At 43.0% G+C, this 23,781-nt stretch overlaps 1 protein-coding gene across 2 annotated transcripts; it reads right to left on the bottom strand.

The window, feature by feature from the left end:
- Positions 1-1,690: 1,690 nt before the first annotated feature.
- Positions 1,691-22,610, bottom strand: LOC137265897 (uncharacterized). Of its 2 annotated transcripts, none has more exons than XM_067801361.1 (7): positions 22,452-22,610; positions 10,085-11,240; positions 5,107-5,166; positions 4,485-4,749; positions 3,910-4,123; positions 2,925-3,104; positions 1,691-2,495 (listed from the first exon to the last, which is right to left on the bottom strand). In XM_067801361.1, the coding sequence occupies exons 2-7, from the start codon at positions 11,226-11,228 to the stop codon at positions 2,211-2,213; spliced, it is 2,148 nt and encodes a 715-aa protein (XP_067657462.1). In that variant the 5' UTR covers positions 11,229-11,240; positions 22,452-22,610; the 3' UTR covers positions 1,691-2,210. The 2 variants fall into 2 exon arrangements, with proteins under 2 accessions (XP_067657462.1, XP_067657461.1); XM_067801360.1 differs by having other exon boundaries at positions 5,107-5,187; positions 22,452-22,543.
- Positions 22,611-23,781: the final 1,171 nt, after the last annotated feature.

Below are 23,781 nucleotides of genomic sequence, written 5' to 3'. Positions count from 1 at the left end.
TATCTACCCTGACATCTGTCGGACTCCATTCTAATGGTTTATCTACCCCATCTGTAGGACGCCATCTTAATGGTTTATCATACCCTAAGATCAGTCAGTGTTAGTGTCCTCAACAACAACTGAAACATTGAAATAGCACACTGTCAAAATTTACAAATGAAGAGATTTGAATGTGTTTACATTCCTGTTTATATTTGAACAGGTCGCAGCTTCAGATGTCATGAAGGGAGAGCGGTGAACATGGAAGACCGGCGGCTAGATCGCACGAAACTAAATGACCTCAAACAGGCAGAGACTTCGAACGTGGCCATAAGTGACGCACGGGTCACATGAAGATGCTGATTCGACCTCATGCTATTAGGACAGACAAGTGGTTACACACACAGACACACACAGACAGACACACAGACAGACACAGACACACACAGACACACACACACACACACACCCCTCTCTCTCTCCACTCTCTCTCTCCCTGTAATGTATGAATATAAATGTCAAATGCGAAATACCCTCCCTCACAGTACTCTGAACCATATCGTTATCCCTACAGCCTGATATCTCTTACTAAACGTCAGTCGGTTCATATCTGTATGGCTCTAGGGTTCATCTGCTCTATGTCTCGCTCTACCCATCCTCCAACATGTAGTGTACTACTGTGGTGTAGTATAGTGTACTACAGTGTAGGGTAGTGAAGTGCAGTGTATAGTGTAGTGTAGTGCACGAGTGTAGTGTACTACTGTGGTGCGGTATAGTGTACTATAGTGTATTGTAGCATAGTGTACTACAGTGTAGGGTAGTGAAGTGTAGTGTATAGTGTAGTGTACGAGTGTAGTGTACTACTGTGGTGTGGTATAGTGTACTACAGTGTATTGTAGCATAGTGTACTACAGTGTAGGGTAGTGAAGTTCAGTGTATAGTGTAGTGTAGTGTAGTGTACGAGTGTAGTGTAGTGCTGTGGTGTGGTATAGTGTACTACAGTGTATTGTAGCATAGTGTACTACAGTGTAGAGTAGTGAAGTGTAGTGTATAGTGTAATGTAGTGTACGAGTGTAGTGTACTACTGTGGTGTGGTATAGTGTACTGCAGTGTATTGTAGCAAAGTGTACTACAGTGTAGGGCAGCGAAGTGTAGTGTATAGTGTAGTGCACTACTGTGGTGTGGTATAGTGTACCACAGTGTATTGTAGTATTGTGTACTACAGTGTAGGGTAGTGAAGTGTAGCGTACGAATGTAGTGTACTACTGTGGTGTGGTATAGTGTACTACAGTGTATTGTAGTATTGTGTACTACGGTGTAGGGTAGTGAAGTGCAGTGTATAGTGTAGTGTACTACTGTGGTGTGGTATAGTGTACTACAGTGTATTGTAGTATTGTGTACTACAGTGTAGGGTAGTGAAGTGTAGCGTACGAATGTAGTGTACTACTGTGGTGTGGTATAGTGTACTACAGTTTATTGTAGTATTGTGTACTACAGTGTAGGGTAGTGAAGTGGCTAGAGTAAGCTAAGGTTTGCCAGGCGTGGCTGGGCAAGTGTAGTGTACTGGAGGCATGGAAAGCTGTGGCGATCTGTAGTTTGACTAGTCCAGGCAACCACAATATAAACCTGTCGCTGGTGCCGTAACAGAAATACCTCTTGGTTTCGCATTAATATTGAAAAGTATTTGCACAATAACCACAAACTACTGCCGTCAAACGTTATGTGTAATTTATTAAAACTCAATGGTGTATATTTACAAGTACATTCACAATGTATATAGGTGACATTACTTATTACTGGACAATAAGACAATCGCAGCAGCATTTATTCAGGGTAACTGACATACAACCATAGTGTGATGCATGGTGAAGCGTTAGAATATCCCTATAAATGTTACAAATGTAAGTGAGTATGACTTTACTTTTAGAAATAGTTCTGCAATATCAGAGCGGTGGACACCAAAATGGGCCTAACATATTGCACCCATGTTGGGAATCATCGTAGGCGTGAGGGGCGAATGCTTTAACCACTGGGCTACCGCACCACCGCTGTTACATATGTACATGGTGAAATCAAGCTGTATAAATACGTGTTTCTGACGGCATTAAGGTGAACGTGCATGAAACTAGTACAGCTGCACCTGCAGATCTGTGGCTTCAGTCTTTGACATTTGAAGTCTTGTAGCACTATACCACGATCACATCAGTGTACCACAAAGTGGGGAGGAGGCATCACGTGATCACGACGCCTTTGTGCAGCACCACGCCTGTCTGTGACTCGATGAGTGACGGCCAGAGGAAGCACTGGACGTCCTCACTATCTGGGTTGGATGTATGGAATCGGGTGTGAGAGTCTGAGGAGAAGGAGCGGCTGTCGTACACAATGACGTAGGGAGGGTTGACTACGGTCAACCCCCATGAAAGGCGGACACACTCCCGGATGTATTCAACGAGCACTGGACAATCCTTGAGACAGGGGTAGTCGTACAGGGTGGCGTAGATCTGCCTGCACACGTCCTGGCCAGAACATAGGAAACTGCATTATACCACCACACCAGGAGAAAGGTGACTTTATACCAGCATGCACCCCTGCTTATTATAATTATTATACAGCACAATCAAACTTCTGTCTATAAATATATCATTTACGAAATGTTACACACATTTCGAGTTGCCATTATCATACACTATACTATTACCACGAGTAAACTGACTCTACTACTACTACTCCTCTAGTACTATTACTACTCCGCTAGTACTACTACTTCTGCGATTGCACTTGTACAACACGGAAAGCCCTGTAGGACAATCTCCATCAACCACATATACGGAGGCTTATGGTGTCATATTCTTCAGTTGTAGCAACTGTTAACATTGCGTCTAATGTTATTTTCCTAATGTAGCTACTTTGACTCAAGTAAAGATGTGTTTACATATAATACGAACCTCAACACATTTACTCAGATCAAATCTGTCAGCTGACTGGCTGAGGTAGTAATCTAGGTGACGTTCCAAGTCACGTGACAAGGGATCAGCGGAAGCTGCATCGGGAGTTGGGATATTGAGCATCTGCTGCAGTTTCTGTTTGAGATCTTGCAAGGATTGCTGGGCTGTCCTGAAGGCTAGCTGAAAAACAAAGAAATTATGTTTAATTTTTTAGACCTAATTATAACATTTTAATTTGTAAAGAATACAGTGGCTGATTTTGCTTGAGGCATTTATGACCATTTCATCCATGTAATATGTTGTAACTACAACACAACGCAAACAGGTGTTGTACTTCTCAAAAACAACTTCCGCAGGATGAGGCATATTAGCTAATTAGTTGTTGCGCACTTAAATACGCCCATGGTGTGCCTATACATTACTTGTTGTAAAACAAACTTGGTTCAGTGGAAGGGTCAGCAACCATAGGTGCCTATTTATTTGTCCTTCTAATCAAATGCCTTGATGTTTAATTAACTGCTTGCCGATGTATAACAATGTACAGTTGCTCGGTTTCCTACTTGGGCTTAATTGGGAAATACTTGGTTGCTATCCATTGCTAGGCATGAAGACACACGTTACTGAGACTCCTGGCATATTTGTATGGGCGGACTACACTGACCCAGGGGGTAATTAGGTCACTGAAGCTAGACAACATGACGGTGAACCAGAACAATTTCGCGACTGAATATTACAGTCTTCCACTGGTGTGAGTGAGGTGAGTTTTACGCCACATTTAGCAATATTCCAGCAATATCACGGCGGGGGATACCCAAAATGGGTTTTACCCATGTGGGGAAGGGTCTTAGACGTGACTAGCGAACGCTTTAAGCCCACCCCAACCAGTCTTCCAATAAATCAGACCTTAAACCTTAAACCAATATTGATAAAATATGCCCAGCTTATCGATCTGCAATGCTTATGTCAGTGTGTACTAGCCACTCACCACGATGACTGAGAAGAGAATCTTCATCTTGAGGACGTCGAGGTCGCCCAGCTGCGTGAAGCTGTTGAGGGCGTCCATGGCGTCCACCCGACCATCAGTGTACAAGTTCCCATACTGACGTATCAACTCAGTGGGGCGTTTACCACTGCCAAGATTGATATTTTCAAAGCTGCCAGCGTTCACAGTAAACTGTTTGTGAACCTGGTCGGAGAGCCTATACACAAAGATATACTGGGTAAGTTTCTGGGGCGTTTGGATCATCAGTTACGGTGCCTCATGATCTGGTACTAGTTTATTGAGGAAAGTCAATCATGTCGTTTCTGTTTACCACTTGACAAAAAGACCAGAGATCATAATCGCTATTAATTCGGGATTAAACTGGGATTCGAGTCCATTTGCCAACAGATAACGGAAGCTAGTGGAGCAGTTTAGAAAATGAAATCTGGCGCAGTTTAAAAAAATGAAGAGCTACGAGACATGACCATATAATCTACAAACGCACAATCACTTACAAACGTTCGAAAGGTCAATGCGTCATATATACTTGTAATAATGCTAGGACCAAACGGATGTACCTTTCTTTCAACTGTACTTCTCTTGCCTCCATCTTGCGGATTTGATCTTGTGCTTCTGATAATTCAAGACGTAGTCGCTCGACCTGACGTTGCAGAGCTGACACGTCGCATGACGTCGTGTCACGTGACATGACTCCGTTAGACCTGACCTCATGTTCAGCGTCACTGGATGAAAATGACGTCATCATGTCCACCGAATGGTGTGAAGGCGCGGTGGTGCTGTTGGTACCACTGACGTTGCTTGGTGGCTTCCAGTGGTAATGACCTGAAGCAAAAGAAAGAACATATTTCGTCAACTATAAACTGATCAAGATTAAACTTTACAAGAACAATGGATAGATAAATAAAGGAGTCACATTATTAAGAATCATAACACTTTTACCCGTACGTGACAATGAAATGATATATAGCTTGAGTGTAGTTTACAATGACGTTTGTTGTTAACCTACTCATGCATGTGGAGGACAAGCTGACATATACTTTCAACCATACTGGCCGATATCACAACCGCCCGTTCATCTGAAAACAAGTGTAGAAGACACAAACGTAACTGTTTATACCTCATAAATATATCCTGGCCTTGAGTGATATATGGCGATACATAGCTAAATTCAATACTAACCTGTTGGAAGACTGGATGGCGCTCCGCTCCTCTGAGGCAAGCTCTCCACACTGCCATTTCCTGTAAGCAGAGTACCGACACCTATCAAAGTTAAAGAATCGTGTTACCCCTGTGTTCCCATGGTAACTCTTGACTTGTAATAACACCCCAACACCCATCTGAGGTTATACCAATTCATGTTCGTCATGAATGAATTTCCCTATATTTTCTCTGACAATAAATGCAAGGTCACAGCATGTTAGAGAGGGCGTATTAAACATGTACACATTTATTAGCTTATCCGTCTCCCGGCGGTATACATCGCCCGGGCTTTAAAGGGTCAGTGTGAACTGAGGTCAGATTAAAGTGGACAATAATTGTACGTGGGAAATTTTATTCTGTTTGGATAAGTTACAAGGACGAAACCAAATGCGTATTTTGTTTCATTCCCGACCTCCAGTTCTCAATCAGTCCTGCTATCCCTATAGTTTTCAGGTTCACAATTAATAGTGTGAATTCGGTGGAAGCAATCAAACAGGAATGAACAAGAGCAATTGCAAACTACAACACAGACACGATCTTGTACCATGTCTTGTGTTTACAAATAGAGGATGGGTTTACCGAACTGTTATGTGTTTGTGAATACGGGCCTGTCTAGTACCCTGTCTTGAGTGGTTAAGAACACCATCATAGACGAAATGTGCTAAACTGGTCTGCTGCTGTTATCGGCTACAACGTTTCAGCAAAAAACAGTATCTATCAGCAAACTGAAATGAGCCAGGACACAGTTTTTTTGTTTGTTTTTATTTATTTATTTATTTTCACATTTTTTCAGTGTACAGGTCACATGTTATATGTTGTTATGGACAAATCGGAAGAGTATACAGGGCTGGATTCAAATATTGCTATCCTGCTTCCATCAGGCAGGTGTAGCCTATGACAAGATCTCAGCCGCACCATCTGAATTTCAAAACTGTATGCTTATAATGTTCGACTTAATGCTGATGTATTTCGCAAAGGTTGATTTGCACCTTGTGCAGGTTAGATTCATAAGTAGGTTCGTTAAGTAAAATTAGTGCCAGTGCAAGCAACAAAGCATTAAATCAAGCCCTGATATGCCAGGACACAGTTGTTTGCAATTAAAGTGTCTGTCTCTGTGGTAATAGCAGCCAAACACTGGGTATTGATAGAGACAAGGCATTCCTGGCTTGACTTTGATGTAGCACAGAACCAGGCTCTTCCAACATTGGAATATGTGACAGTTCACACATTTGGCAATCACCTTGACGTGAAATATGTTCAACTCAAAACGGGTCACATACTAGAGAAAATTAAACCAGCATTGCGTCATCCACTGAGGTTTTGATTTATATGTATTACCTCTGAGGCACTTTTATTTCCTACGAAACACTGGTACAAGAAAGCCCAACACAGCCCTTCTTTCTTTAGGGGACCGTGGGGAAGACAAATACGTACGCACGTACAGCACACCTGACATATATCGTCCATGCAATAGAATGGGTTGCTAGATTGGGCAGATACAGACTACCTTAAACACCAAGCTGCTGTAGTATAAAATGTAATCCTCGTCTTCAAACCTTACAATGGAGCCTTTCAATATTTCTACTGAGCGCAGCTCCCACACTGTATAGCTATTGCATGTGAGGTACTGTGAATCTTGGTCGGTCTCTCTACATCTACATACATTGACGTTGTGATGATTTTACATGCGACTCTATGAATTTCACCGTAAGGAAATGAACTGTTTAATCAGTAACCACTGTGGACCAGTTACTTCTATGACATCCGACAGCTACCTTGTTCGATTATCAATATGTACACACAGCAATGACAAATAACATATGTCAGCCATCTAAGCTCTTCTTTAACTATCGACCGACAACGGACGCATGTCACCGATGATCAAGAACAACCATGTAAACTCTCAAACAAACCCCGACCAAGAACATGTGTCAACCATGTAAACTCTCAAACAACTCACCACCAAGAACATGTGTCAACCACCATTGGGTAACGTACAGACATATCGTGAAAGTAACGCGTCTATTACACACATAAAAACATCTTACCGTAATAGCATCACTTTTCTGTGACGATGTTTAGAACATTATACCGCTACATGGAGCTCATACAGTATGTGCACTCAACATCTGCGACGTCCAGAATCCTGTAAGTGCTCAACATTGTGTGTGTAATTGTGTTTTTTATTAGATGTGCATCTGTCGCTCATACAGGGGCGTACATATGTAACTGCGTGTGTTAATGCGCATCTTTATCATGATATACCAGGCCTTGCTCTAGGTCTGTTGGTGCTGTACTGAATACTGAGCCCATGGAACCTCTATCTGTTATTCATTACTTTTTCAGAAACTATCATGTAATAAATTGGAATTTACCTTAGAGGCTTTTGTAAGTCTATCCCAGACCGATCAGCTGATGCCAAGCTCAATGTATATACAGGATAGCGACAAGCACAGTATATAAACGACTGCTAAATATTGGCCTGTGGTTCGCTCCTCTTCTCCACCCACATGCTCTGTCCACTACACCCGACAGGCGATTGTGGAGAACTGAATCATGATGCCTCGCTGTCATCGTTTTGTGTTCTGTCACAGATAGGTAGTAAACTCCAGCAGATGCGACTTCCTAAATCAGCTTTGATTTATGTGCGTATCAAGCAATAGCCAGAATTACTATGTCAAATGTCCTTTTGAAAACTTAGGGGAGACAGAAGAAGAAACACAAACTCTGCATCCACGTGTGTTTTATGGTATAGATAGTATTTTGTTATTGCAGTGATGTCAGCCACATACGCGACAAGAGCATGGGAGGTTCTAGTCAGTCTCTAAGTCCCGTGACCACATTATTTTCCCTATTGCCGAGCCCTTCCTGCCCAGCCTCCCTCCCCCCCTACTAAAGTCAGGTCAGGTGAAATTGGGTTTCACGTCTGACTTAAGAATGTTTCGCTCATATGACCACGAGCATATGTGTGCATGTGTGGCTGGTTTCACAGGCCTAGCTCACTGAGATAACATGCCGCAGTTAAGCACTCCGACACATTAATTCTAATGACGCCGAGCCGACCAGTCCTTGTTGTACCCATGAATGCCGAGCGCCAGGCAAGCATCAACAAGTACCATATTTTAACGTCTTTTGATATGACCTATATGGAGCAAGTCTGAATGAAGCAACGAAGCAAGTTCTGCATCTCCCATCTCACTGGTACTCCTTTTCAATATAAATGGGTTTGTGACTATCAAATTGATATGTTTTTCAGACAGTAAGTGTTAGTTTAGTTTTAAATCGCGAATGAAATAACATAGGTCATTATCGACGAAGAGTTTTGGGAAAGACAACCTCTCCATGGGCTTAATGTTCTCCACACTGAGCACGCACCTGCCCATAAGTCCCACTAATTGACATTCCAGGACAAGTCCTCGCCTAGAGTGATTGCTTTTGTAGCTACTATAGGCCGCTGATAACCTACAACACATTGTGTTTGTCCTCACAGTGACTTCGTGTCAATTTACGGCTTTGTTGTGTTCAGCAAGCATGAATATCCATTTGACATACATCTATGCCGTTAGTACTGTCAACACACACACAAATGCGCCTTATGTCGCTCAGGAACCTTTATTTCGGCTCATGTGATTGTTGCGGTTAACATGAAGTCATTGCTTGAATGCCTCACAATACATGTACCTGGTTCTACCACAGCCGTAGACCCCACATACAATGTGCGTGCAGACGTATGTGTGAGCCTAGCAGGCCCATCAGATACAGAAAGCAGCGTTTCAGAATTTTAGAAGTTGCAAAGATGAAGTAAAACTTGTTTGATAACGGTGATTGCGCCTACACCGAAACGTCGCACTCACTGCAATAAAGAAGTTGACTGTCCCTTGTTTTTTTCCTTCAACTATTTATTAACAAAGAATTAAAAAGATCAATCACAAGATGAGTTCTTAGAGTTTGTTATAGCATAAGAACCCATTTATGATCCACTTAATCACATTTGTGACACAATAAACGTGAGAGTTAAAATGATGTTCTAATGTATCGAACATTACATGCATAATTCATTATTGCCCTCGGAAAGAGCCTGAGACCACAATAGCTGTGACGTGATCGGTTGGAAGATTGACGAGACAATGATTGATGAGAAGAGAGAATAGAACGAAAGCCGTTACAGTTTGAAAGATACCTACATAAATCTCCACTATATATAGCCACACAGGGGACATACCAGCACTGTATCTCTTTTTCTTTCCAGACAGCACGGCGCATAGTGACGCCATTCTCTAGCCTCTTGGATCGTTGATGTCGTAGCAAGTGAGACAACTCCAAAAAGGCTGAGAGTATGTGTCCGGGCATGTTCTACCAGAGTATATGTCAGTCTAACACGGGTAATCATGAGAAGATACAGATACTATTATGACAGGGCCGAGACAAGGTGACGCACTCAGCTGTAAAATGCACCCCCCACCCCCGTGTGTAAAGGTAACACTGTCTGTGTCGCAACGTTAATGGGAAACCTGAAGCTCCCCACGCTACCTCCTGCTAGATACACAGATCATAAGATCTGATCAAACATACTCAAACTTATGAAGAAATATAGAGTGTACAGCTGCCGATTTGGATAACACATATGCACACTCTAGCCAATTCAAAGATCATGATTCAAAGAACTAATTAAGTGGCGGTTTGTGAGTTTGCGAAGGAATATTGATGATGATACACAGCTAAGTGTTCATATGTTAAAAAAAAAAAGCTAAAATGTGTTCCAGCGTTTGGAAAAGATGATTTCATATATTATTGCTTTCTGAATAATGAACGTAACTTAAGAACATAGACGAGCACAGAGCATCTTACATAATTGGGATATGAGGCCAAAGTGACACAGACACACAAAACCCAATTCGTATAACATTATCACGCACGTTTTATCAAGGAACAACATGCTATATTAGTAGTGTCTTACCTGGTGCTTTCCCAATGCCATGTCCCGGTTCTGTCTTGCCACTGACTGTAGACGTACTACGTCTCCCAAGATTATCCTCCTGGCTGAGGGTGTGGTTGCCATTATCATGCCCCTCAGGGATATAGTCATCGCCAGTTATCTCCCTTAGCACCTGCAACATGGCAGCATATCCCTGTGAGAACTGACGTAAAGTGACGGAGAGGTAGATGTCGTCGTCCACGATCCCGGTCATCTTCCGTAACTCTGTGTCGTGAAACAGCATATACTTGTCGTATTCGATCCTTTTCTGCAGCACCATGATCAAATGTTTCAAATACTGGCTGGTAATGGATGGTTCCACAACGTTCAACAGGGTTTTGTTCTTGATGAGTCGGTTCTGAACGTCAGATCGTGTCACCTGCATCAGTCGCTGGTGACTGGCGTTTGTCGGCGCTTTGCCGGATGTCACAGAACTACTGGTGGGGTGTTTAGCAGATAGACTCAGATCGTCCATCTTCTGTATTGCAGATTTATACTGCATCACGACCTTCTCAAACTCAACTTTAAGTGCATCGTGGAGGCTCATGAGTCTCCCACCTGAGCTGTCAACCATACCGTGGTGACCAAGATGAAGCAAACATTGATCAATGCTCTTCTTCCTGAGGAACATCTGGTGGCGGAAGTCGGGCTGCACAGACAGTATGATCCGTAGCACTGTTCTGAAAGACGGCAGGAACATGTTCGAGTTTTTATCTCCCTTGTTGGCGCTGTACTGCTTCGCAAAGATACACACCATCCGCTTGACCAACTGATCCTGGTGCATCTCTGCCATCGGGAACCGCTCTGCATAGGTCTGATATACTTTGACGTACAGCGCCTCCAGAATACACGCACTGTATGGCAAAGCCTCGTGAATAACGTCAATAGGCACCTCCTTCAGGATAGCCTTCACCATCAGGTGGTTGAGGCGGCGGATGAGCGAGGCACACTCCTCATACTTTCTGTTCTCGAACAGCGTGGCGATCTTCCGGAGAGCGAAGTCGGCGGTGATGTCGATTGTGTCCATGACGAGGGACTCGTCAGAAAAGGAGTCTGCCCAGCACACACTACGCCATACTTTTTGAACGCGCTGTCGCGGACGCCGCTCCGGCCGCAGCCGCTCCATCTTGCCGCGGTCCTGAAACAGGAAGCAAATATTACACACGGTCTTCCGAATTCATACAAGATATTCTTGGTGATCACTGGGATTGTTCAGTTTCGTAAAGACTCTTTAGAAGACATGCATACGGCACAAGAATAATCTGGGTGTCTATGTACCGTGACAACTACAATGACTTCTATGGATTTCATCTCCAACATGGTCACCGTTGTTACGTTCATTACGTGAGGCCATTTCGTGCGCGCGAGCGCGTGTGTGTGCGTGCGTGCGTGCATGCGTGCGTGCATGCGTGCGTGCGTGTGCGTGCGTGATTGATCCTAGATCAATGATAAAACCAATAATAATTAATACCTTATTGTATCAGAAAGGTATTAACGGTCACACACTGAAATATAAAGGGTCAAGAATAGATACCTCATCATTATGTACCCTTGAAACTCCGTTCACTATACCTTGCATGCATTAACCTACCTCAACATCTGAAGTCTCGGGATAAGGCTTCATCACTCTGTAGCAATGTTCACACGGTCTGGTCTACATATACGCATATATCTTACTGCCTAGAGTACACCACGTCTAGCCCTATGCCTTTGTGAGATGCGTCTACCTGGCCAGGCAGACATACAAGTGTTCACACGCTCTGTCCTCACCGGGGTGGAGGGCCGCCACTGTGAGGCTCGCTGTTTTGTGCACAGCCATTCAATAAACTCTACAGGCGATTTGTGTAGACACTGCGCCATATTATACACTAAAGTGGTAGATCTACTTAACCTTGACATAGGTATTGATAACAGACACCAATGGCGCTACTCCGCAGATGTAACAGCGTGATACTTAGTTTCAAAACTGTACGTACATTACTCCATCGGTACATGAAATTAACCCATATGCTTAAAACAAAGAACACGATTACATCAAAATAGCATCCGTTAAAGGGCTTCTGGACGAGTTCTGTTGTGATCAGAGCGACATCATCTTGAACTGTTATGTGATAACCCTCTAAGTCAACGGGTTAACCAGCTAAGTCAACGGTTGATGGAGAATAAAACTGTGAAGAAGTATTAACTTTCCAAACAGCAAAATACTTCGAGTAGTTGAAATCATCCTGGACGTTTCTTTCTTCAAGATGCATATACTACATAGCAGGTGTTCCGCTCCACAAATCCTCTCCACCTCAGCTCCCCACTCGGGACTCCCCCACCCTGATCCGTTTATGCCAGGAGCCAACTCTTACCGTGTCCCCGCGCGGGGAGTAAAATATTGTCGTGGAGTGGAACATGTCGTAGCGGGAGTCGTTGTCAGCGTTCACGACAGAGGTCAAAACAGTCACATTTCCAGAGTTCTCGCTTGTCATTATCCGTGTATCATACGTAAAACACGAAAAAAGTAAGCGCAGCTGGGACTGATGTCAGCATAAAAACTAGTTTCTTCAAAACATAATAGTGCATACATATCACTTGCCTGTTTAATATACACTATCTTCATCATATCATTTACATATATCATGATATGTGTATTCAGAGGCTCACATAGTATTCAGACTATTGGCAGTTTCACTTGTGAATATACAATTCTGTGACAGATTGGAAATTTGCATCAATTCTGGGTACAGTGTTCTCCAGCCATGCGCATACATGGAAATAACCCCTGAATCATTCGTGCCAGATATATATTATTACAGTTTTTAGTGACAAATGAGACCCGATAACTGGAAGTGCTACGCTTCATGTATTCACTACAATGCTTCAGAACTGCGTAGGTCCGTTATTACATTCGCACGAGTTGAGCGTTTCTGCTGACTCTATCAGCTATACAACGGAACGACAGAGGTCATCGGAACAGCATGTGCTTCAGATTTTCGGACAGATGTTTTAAATAATGCGACACTGAGGACGCGGTTATACCCCGAATTAAATCAAAGTTCGGGTTATAGGTATATGCATGTTGGTTTTCCGTGTTGGTCTCCATAAAATAGCAAATGATATTTCTGTAATTTGCTCCTTGAGGAGTACCACTGAAAACACAATGAACGATTTCCCCCGTTTGCTGCACTGTCATGTTACTTTGCTCTTATTCACTGTTATATTTCCAGTACATATTCTGTCCATATCAAGGAATTCGGCTGTTCTCTCGGAAAGACATATCTTTGAAGGTACTGCAGGTTTCTTTACCCCATAACAGACGTTAATTAAATAGCTATAGATCTTGCAGTTGTCAGGTTCAAACGTTACACAGTCATTCGCAAATATAATATTACATAGTTTTTCACAAACACAACACTACGTTGTAAGACACTAACACGGGAGTACCATTACAGAGCTCCTGAATTAGTGATTTCACATCTCATTCACATCGTATCTAACGTCCATACAGTATTGATGTCCGCCCAAACACAACTTCAGAATCTAACTAACGATGTTGATCAATGCATACCTATAGATCACAGAGAACAAGTCTTTTGAAATTATATCTGCGTTCTTTTATCAAACAGATTCTTAGGTTCTACAACACGGACCAGTATCGTGTTTCATCTTTTCCCCAAGGTAAAGCAATGAAGCGAACACAACAATCTTTGAAGCTCAGGCGATGACATGAAGATCCGTCTTCCCGAAACAATCGATAGTTGAAGACATGCAGTAACTGAAACACACTGACGTTACGGCCACCTCGCCGGATACCCATTGCACCTTTTTATAACACCTCCAGACACTTCATAAAGGATTCAATTTACATACCAGTCCCTCCAGCTCCACGGACCAGTAGCCACCATGCCAGTGATTGTGCGACTGTTCGAAGGGGTTAAGGCAGGCCTGTGGGGGAGGGGAGATGTAGACGGATGGTGGAATTAATAGACATGTACCTGCTTCAGCCGGGCCTCGTGTTCATAAATATTATGTTTGAGTCATCAACCAAAGAAACCCAACCGACTCACACAAGTAAGTTCGATGCGTGTTCAGTTTCAACATGTTATTTCCGTCGCTGAGTGTGAACGTGAACAGTTTGGGAGGCTTTGAATAAAAATAATATTCCAGTTTATGTGTTCAACGAAATAATTGTTTGGAGTGCCGTGTTAGCGTGGTAATGATACTGACTGTATATGGGTCGATATTGACATGCTAAAGACAGATCATTTGAGAGTTACTTCCCTTTGTAACTGTTCTGTATTTCACTTTCGTGCTTGTATCATTAAAGTGACTTATCTGCCCTATCAGTGTTATCGTTTCAAAAAAGTTTGTACACAACATGACACTCTTCTGTCCACAAAGGGATGTCGACAGCATATACTCTGACAAAAAGTGGAATAGTCATGTGTTCAGTTTTCATATTTATTGGAAGGTAATTACACACAATGTATGAAATAACCATTTCTCCTAGTATTCGTCAACAGTCAAGATCTTTAAGAAACAGCTCATGATCAGCGGAGATGCGGAATAACATAAGGAATTAGGTTTACGCTACAAAATACATTTGCGAGGAGGTAGCATCACCTACAAAGTATCCCCTGTTACGGGGCTTCCAGATTTGCCCAGATATAGCTGTATCTCGGTCAACCTTCCAAACAACATGTCAGTATTTACGTCATTGCCAACCTCCCTGTCAATGTACACGTCACTCTCAACTGTGGGACAATAAGCACGTCACTGTCAACATCCGTAACTGGAGGACAATATTAAAGTCACTGTCAACATCCCTGATTGGAGAACAATATACAAATCACTGTTAACATCCCTTTCTACATGTTAGAACCATTTTATTTGCACGCCTTAAGAAACTTACACGACGAAAGCGTCAGGATTAATATCAACACTAGCGGTTGGCACCGTTCATATAAATGCCGGTAGTTCAAGGTGTGTCCATAAGTAATGTAGGAACACATACAGGTATAGATATGTGCGGCATAAACGTCTTATGCCAGATTTCCTTATGTCCCGAAGCTACGCAACTGTTGTAATCTCATCTTTGAAACATATTTCGCCATCATCTTTAAATATCGAGGTCACTTCATCTTTTCGTTATGTGTTTGATAAGTTTGGGGTTTCGGCCACGTGAAATCACGGTATGCATAACATCTGCACCGACCCCACTTAGGATGGGATGGTTTCATTCAGTTCTTGTAGATGGCCTGAGCACGAGGTAGGAAATAACCACAAAATCACCATTACCTTCCCTTAATCCCTCCCCCAAACAAACTGTTACGTATCACTGCCATGTCACCGTTGAACGTACGTCGTTTCAGGGACGTTGGAAAACGAGGTAGTTAACGTAATCCAGCTGACGTAAGTGTGATTAGTGAAAATCAACCAGGACATGACTGACCAAGCTCCTTGACCTCCGACAGGGACGGGGCATCAGGTGTAAGCCGATTTGTTCCAATGTCCGGAAACAGCAACAAACATATGTCGGTTATAACGTGTTTCACGCCTGCGTGGGTACAGCGGGCAGTCTTTCGAGGGATATGTTTGAAAGACGCTGTTTCTTCCACGATATTGTCTCTTACTAGACAAAACGAAAATGGTTCGGGAATAAAAGCATGTACAATTCAACGAGTTATTCCTTTTCGAAACGAAGGGTGGTGTTTTTCAACGTTCCCAAGCAGTGCTCCTTCCATAACGGTTAGCATTGCACCAATGGTGGTTATCGCTCCACAACTGTATCCCCAAATGTACTGATTAATATGGGCGCACCATTGCACTGTCCTCCAAGCTAGGTACTGATTATCATCGTTGCTCCATTGTGCTCCACGCTGAGTACTGATTACCATCGTTGCACCTTTGCGTTCCACGCTGAGTGCTGATTATCATCGTTGCACCTTTGTGCTCCAAGCTGTGTGCTGATTGTCATCGTTGCACCTTTGTGCCCCAAGCTGTGTGCTGATTATCATCGTTGCACCTTTGTGCTCCAAGCTGTGTGCTGATTATCATCGTTTCACCTTTGTGCTTCACGCTGTGTACTGATTACCATCGTTGCATCTTTGTGCTCCACGCCGCGTATTGATTATCATCGTTTCACCATTGTGCTCCACGGTGTTAATTAGCACCGTTGCGCTCCACGGTCTTGTTTACCATCGTTTCACCATTGTGCTATACGCTGGGTCCTGATTATCATCGTTTCACCATTGTGTTCTACGCTGAGTACTGATTATCATCGTTTCACTATTGTCTTCTACGCTGGGTCCTGATCACCATCGTTGCACCATTGTGTTCTACGTTGAGTACTGATTATCATCGTTGCACCGTTGTGATTATCATTGCTGCACTTCTACGTAGCCATATGGGTACTGGTGGTCCTCGTTAGACAGCTGTTTATCGTCGATATTTGGTGTTTAGCGTGTCTATGAGCTTCTAAAGAGTTACATTCCGTTGGAACTGGTGTTGACAGTTTTTGTCCCGATATAAGTTACCTCAGTGGCTACAAGTGACCATCTTTATCATCCGGGTGTGTGCATCACATTCCATGGTCACGGTTTGGAATGGCACCTACATGCTCTGAAAAAGAGGTTCAGAATGTAACAAGAAAAGCCATCTTACCATGTGTGTTGAAGACAGCTGATTCAGTCGGGGTTAAGCCAGGCAGAGTGGTAAGTGAACATCCTGTCACAAAACTTAAGTATATATAAACTAACGGTAGCCACCTCTTTTCAGGTGTGTAGTTCCGGGTCAGTGAGTGTCTAGCGGGACAGGGAAGCACGGGTCCCAGGTGGCCAGAACAGTGTTACTATACCAAGAATGTAAACTCAGTCTGTCAGCGACTGGGGTGTCGGTGGGTGTGTGCAGTGTACGCCACGGAACAGTCTTATCAATCATCTAAAGTCAAATATAACGAGCGATGATTACATGACAATGAATCTGCTTCCAAGGCGTCTTGGTGACAGACAGTGTAGGTGTGTAGATTATTAGTTTCGCCCGAAGCCACATCTCTGCCAGTTATACCTCTTTATGAGACGGTATGAAGATTGAACTTACCTATACACACATGACAGATGTTGTGTTTGTGAGGTGGAATATGTGGTTAGCAGTATAATTAACACACGAGTGGGACAAAACTGGCAAGTGGCACTGCTTGTTGCAGCGCTATGGCCGTACACGTTGTCAGCTATGTATGTTTTGACATATATGATGTCCAGTATGTCGACCGCATGCCTGGAGAACCCTTTGTTGCACTGTATACACTGGTATCCTCGATGACAGTGCGTTGACATTTCGCACGCGTTTCCATATTGGTTGCATTAAACGTCGCCAACATTATCCACCAAAATCAACGTTGCGTCGCTCAGAGGCACACTTGTCACTGGCACAGAGGTGCCACTATGTCACTGTCACATATACTAAGGGTGGCTAGTAGCCTTCAGGGCCGGCATATATATATATATGCTCTCTCTCTCTCTCTCTCTTTCTCTCTCTCAATCACCGTGTGCGGTGTGAATATACGTATGTCCAGGGATGTTTGGTGGTCATTATACCAGTCATCGGTTTGTCTGGTCCGGAATCGATTCTGTACACACCTCATTTACCACAATGATTATATTCCTAAATGTTGAGTTTAGCAGGACCCATGACTCACACTGACTAAACGTTAGCTCGGGTTAGGTTACCTTAGCACTCCGTAATATTCAAGATGACTGCGGTCCGTAAATAACGGAGTCTGGCCCAGACAATCCAGAGCGCATGACTTACAGCATGACGTGATATATACGTCATGATAATGTATTTTGTGGTGGGGATGCGACATTAGCGCAATGTTAAAGAATGGGAGTTAAGGTTAATCTTAGTAAAGGTTGCTTCGTAAAAGGAGATAATGTTCTAATCCGGATCATAGCGATGCATTTACCAACATGTGTTCATAAATGCGTAACAAAGTGTTATAGGGACATTCCATAAAGATAATAACACCAGTATGTCGATGACTTTCAGAACCAGCAGGCTGACACCCAGGGTTGCAAAACATCGGCAAGACACTTAAAATCAAATACGTTAGGCTGCAGCACTACACTGCTAGAAAGCGTCTTTAATCAATGACGTCATCTTCCAATCCTCGTAATCACGTATCATGGCTCAGTAACAGAAATGAAGACTAACATCTTCAATACAGCACATCCCAGCACTGTTGGCAGTAACCGGGGCCTAGTTGAAACCCTCTGCTACGCTACCCATACAGGAACACATTCCAATAAAACATCAGTTCAACTCTTCTCAAAACCATATAGTTCAGTCGGTGACAGTTCGTCAGTCAACATTTCTGTACAGAAACTGCAGCAACACGGAAACATGTTCAGTTTTAGCCGGCGTTGTCATCGGATTAGTTTCAGTGTATGTTCATTACGACGCAAGGGTAAACTGACATCTTATATCACGTGATGTGTAAAGATTACATGGCTTGCCTACAGGGCCCGGGGGTCACCTCATAAAGACCTGATGATCAGCGAAGAGGCGAAGGTGCTTCTTAGTGTGGACCTTCACGTGTTTTCTCGCAACCCCTCCCAATGCTGGATGGACGCTGACCGGAAACAGAAGGGGCTCCTCGCGTTCCAGTACAAGATTGGGTTATTCAAGATATGAGATGCGACATTATCCTTGGCACTGAGATGTTCACGTCCTGCTGTACCGGCCTTCTGGGGAACGTATCCCCGCGGACTTTGAGTATGGTGTACCCTGTGGGTCGTTTAGCTAAGAGGATTTATCATGCACCATTCTACTCTCTCAACATGCAGATGTTATAACGTCTGATAAGATAATTACTCAATGAAAACATTTCCCTTTACACCAAATAATATCAATACTCGATGGCGGCCATTCTCAAATGCACTGCGAATAATATATAGTATACCAGACTATGTACTAAGTAGAATGTGTTGTAACAAACGTGTTGCTGGTTGTGTAAGAAGCTGAAGATACTACAGATATGAAGAGAGAAACGAGAGTTCATGTCTATTCATAGTTCTATATTGCTGGGAATCTCTTAATGGCACCAAAATGGACACGTTGGTTCCGTTCGGTACCAGTAATAACAACAGTGATGTCGAGTTGTTTCATTTTGCTTATCTGTACAATATTTTCTGAGATGCACCCCCATTCGTGTAAGAATACGTCGCCATGCTATCAAATACGACACGTGACCTTGCTTTGTTCGACAAGTGATAAATAAATGATGAACCTGTTAGGTGCTGTGAAGTGTTCAGTCTCCGGTGTCAGTTTCCTTATAAGCGTACCAATGTTGGACCTACTGCGAACGGACATTAACTCCACGTTACCATCATGTTACGTCTCTCTCGTCAGGCTCCGGACAGTGTCGGACACATGCTCACTGGCCACCGCCTACGTCGACAAGGTAGGAGCGTATTTAAATGGTGGTTTGGGATAAGTATTTGTTCAGGAAGTACGTAATTAAATTAATAGCATAATCACCTCTCAATAACGTTCTACAAATATTTACACGGAAATAAAACAAACCACAAGTGCCTTATCAAACACAATGTGGTTTCGGCAAGTATTTAGAATTTATTTAACTAAAACTCTGCACATAGTGTCCTCCAAATGGTTGACCAACATTCTAACATGCTCAGACAACTGTCGTTAGCAGACTGACTGAGTATAGTAATAATGATTACATCGGACTCCCCAGATAACAAGCACACGCCCCAACTACGAAATAAATCCGAATGACTTCTGCTAGAAAGTTCTAGATATACGCCTCCATCCGATCCACACCCAGTCAGGATATACACAACTGTATATAGTTTGGATGACTCATTACACGCCGTCCGTCTCACATTACATCGTAAATATTTAATGCCAGCAAAACTGATGGAGAATTCATGAAGTTTCAATCATTATGAGAATCGGTAAAATAATGCATTTCCCAATATCTATAAGTATATTACCTTACTTCGTATATGTCCAGTGTTGTGGATACTTTGAGAACAACTTTATAGAACTGTAAGCAAGCTAAATGCTGTCAGTGTAAATAGATTTGCATACCTGTGTTTAACTTTCAATACGGAAAGCGCTTGCCACGAATGGCAAGCATCGACTTTCCTCAAAGAAAGGGACAGACAACAGAATGGTGCACATACAAGCACAAAGAAAAGTACCCTGTCTTGAGACGATGCATGAAGTCGTAGATTGATCCTAATGTTGTGAATCACGAGATTGTCTGGTCCAGATTATTGTTTACAGACCCAAGCTGGATTGTTGTTTCGAGCGGCGTTTAGCAACAAACAAATAAACAAAACCGTGGTTGACGCAGGTTATGGTGGATTGTTTGGAAAGAAACAGGCGCCGGTCGATCGCCTTATGGGCTTACGCGAAACGTGCTTTTGAAAACACAAACTAAATTCACAGACCCATAGGACGAAAGCTCACGGTGGGTAGAATTGTCGGAGGGAGACGTTGGGATGTAGGGTGACACTGGCGAGTCAACTCGAGCCCACCGGAGATATACAACTGCGCGCTATCAAGACATTGTAAGTGCGCTTCTAAAACCTACTGGCCGATACATTTTTCTGTTGATAAATTAGCACGAGACGGTGTTCATAACATCACTCACTGCGACAACAAACAGGCCTCTGACTACATAAATATTCACGCGAGGTGTATATCGCGTCATATAGCTAACTCAAGTGAGATAGTTTACCTCTCAGCTGAAATGTTCCCCCATAAATATAATTTGTGTGTCTGGGACATTGTAGCTTCAAGTGTTGGAGCAGGAAAGCTATCGATCTGCCTAAGAAGGAAAACCCTTCCACAAGGCTCGCATGGCCTGTTCATGTAATTGCAAAATGTACATTATGCAGACACACGGTCGCCGTGTCCTTTCTGACCCCTAGGCAGCACGGCACCTTGCATCAGTTTGCCTGCACTGGAAGAACTTGTATGGCCCTAATAGCATATACACTATATACTGTGTTCACCATAACAACCGTTCAAGTATACTGAATAATCCAACAGCTAAGTTCCACATAGAGACACATAACTCATAAGACCTCATGACAACCAGTACCGGAATACCAGCGTGTCTACGTGTAGGTAGCGGTAAAATAGTGTCTTCTCCGGGACGTGAATATAATTACACAGGAGTACCTTGAATTGACTGTGTGTAAATGACATCTTGACAATTACCCGTGTGTGAGTTGTCTGCTTATAATGTTTATTCACCTGAAGAAATCACTTGATCACATGCGCACGCACACGCAAGAACACACATATTTGTTTTGTCATGACTAATTACTCTACCACTCTTTATCTTTCTCTTGCATGAATTGTTCCGTAAATAACTCGTCATGACACATGCTTGTATTTATATTTTTCATATTGTATATTCTTTGTTCTTGTACCACCAGTTGTGGTTTATGAAGAAGTTGAAGTTGAACTTGAAGTATAAGTCCCTTATGTATATATCATAACGTGACGTCAGCCCAAGTAGTGAACAAGTATTTAGAGAACATATGGTGGCACGTATGTAACTGCCTGTGTTATCAGCGTGTCATTAAGCTGTAATGCCCTCACACTTACAGTGTCGTACCTTTTCTCATAGCATTCATACCTCATATGTTAAAATGAAATGGGCCTCTGGGATCCAGATAACGTACGTCTGCCCCCAACTCCCGTACACCCAACCCCAAGCTCGGAGCAGCAGGTAACATTCACGAATGAAATCATTGCTAACACAGCAGTAATGAAGAAGGAAACAAAACACAGTGCAGTTCCCAACAAAGATGCACGCGTTGAACAAACGTCGCGCTTGGGTAAACACCATTGCCGGGCTGGCTATCAGTATGCACATTCTCGGAACATGATTTGACCACTTTTCCTCGTCTTTGTTGTCACGGAAGTACGTGACCTCGCTCCATGACCCTGGACCACATGGAGGGTATGTTTCTTACACTGATGTCATATGCGGCTTTTGAAGTGGTCTGTTACGTCTTGATGATGTTGTCTTGGACAAACACCCGACTATCGATCACAGGCAATGCCTTTAAACACACTCCTCCCCGAACTTTACCAGCTACAGTATCAAAACTAAATACGTAAATATGAACGACTATAATGGAGCGCACCTCGAGCTTGTCACGGGCACGTGGATAGAAAGGTTCATTGACAGCGAAACAGACTCAGCGGTGTGCCTGACAACCACCAAGTGGTCACGAGAGAGAGAGCGGGTACATGATACTAATATCCAGGTATGCACATCAAGAAATACAGGTAACACAGGCAAACTTTTATATCAACATACCTTCCATGGCCGTGCTGCCTGTCGTAATCCTGTTGTGTGAGGTCTGATTCACGCTTCAGGTGGGACACAAATGATAGGGGAATGTCAACAAAGGAGAAAAAGTGTACAGTTGAAAGTAGGTCACGTCTGTCAACCTCAGGTACTCACGAGTTGTCTCCCTTCGACCAAAGGATCATTGGTCACTTCTCTCGTTTGTACAATGGCTTCATACATGAGACGTTATCACTTAATCGGTTGTATATTGGGTGTCCGTCCGGGAAAGCCACATATGAAAAATACCAGTTGCAAGGCGCGTAGTAAGCCATTTTTGGTGGAGGCCGGTAGCTTGCAAAATTTCATATTTAGTTAGTATTGAGTATTGAGGGCTTGCCCAGCTTCGATATCATCTTTAGCAAAAATCACGTGTATGCCTGGGGTTTTTTTCTTATAATGGTAGCCATGCCCCTAGTTGCGACTAAAGTTACATTTCAAGTACAAAACTCGGACCCGCGAATAGCCTCAGGAGTCACAATGAGAAAGGGAATCAGTATTTTTATTTCAAATTAGGGTCACCCACTGATCACAATGGCTCGAAATGGCTTTAATGACTTTATTGTCTTTTCTAAATTTTCTCATATACAGGACCTCAGAAGCACCAAAACTATCCGCTGCAATAAAGTCACATTTAAGATGTCCTTATCGACACCAAAAACTGCATCGTCACAGAGAAACGAAGACGTTGCAGACATTGACAGTTTAAATAACATCGTAGTTATATGTTGCAAATGTCGGCGTACCGGATCAAGTACAGAAACCTTCGTAATCCATTCGCTACAAACAGACAAATACCGTTTTGGTGCGTTGTATGTCGTGTCTGGCGGAAAACTCTTGACAATAAAAATCAGAAAAATGTTATGTAACAGTCTTGACGCTGCAAGAAAACACATTGTAAACATCACACAATACATTTCCGAACACGCTGTGAAAAGCTACTGATTCAGCTGAACCAAATGAATTGCATGATGGAGGCTGTTGATTGAGAGAGAAGTGGCAGATCAAAGTGAATTCGAGTACCTGACAGTCGACACTTATTACTAATCCTTTGCAGGCAAAAGGGAACAACCACAATATTTAAATAATTACGCTTGCTGAAGATATGAGGCTTAACCCACAAGGATGACTAGTGCTTCTTCGTAGGATAAACAAACAGAGGTAGGCACTTTGTGAGACAACATAATTATCACAAGGCACGAAGTATTCTGTTTATCTATACCATGTTTCATGTTTAAGTCATGTTTCTACAGTTCGTTGCAGTCTTCAAAGCCGTGCTTTCATGTGAATAACGTTCCCT

The sequence above is a fragment of the Haliotis asinina genome, chromosome 15 (genome assembly GCF_037392515.1).
Source record: "Haliotis asinina isolate JCU_RB_2024 chromosome 15, JCU_Hal_asi_v2, whole genome shotgun sequence".
Classification (NCBI taxonomy): domain Eukaryota; kingdom Metazoa; phylum Mollusca; class Gastropoda; order Lepetellida; family Haliotidae; genus Haliotis; species Haliotis asinina.
Note: the sequence above shows the minus strand (reverse complement) of the source record. Positions and strands in the feature narration are given on the sequence as shown.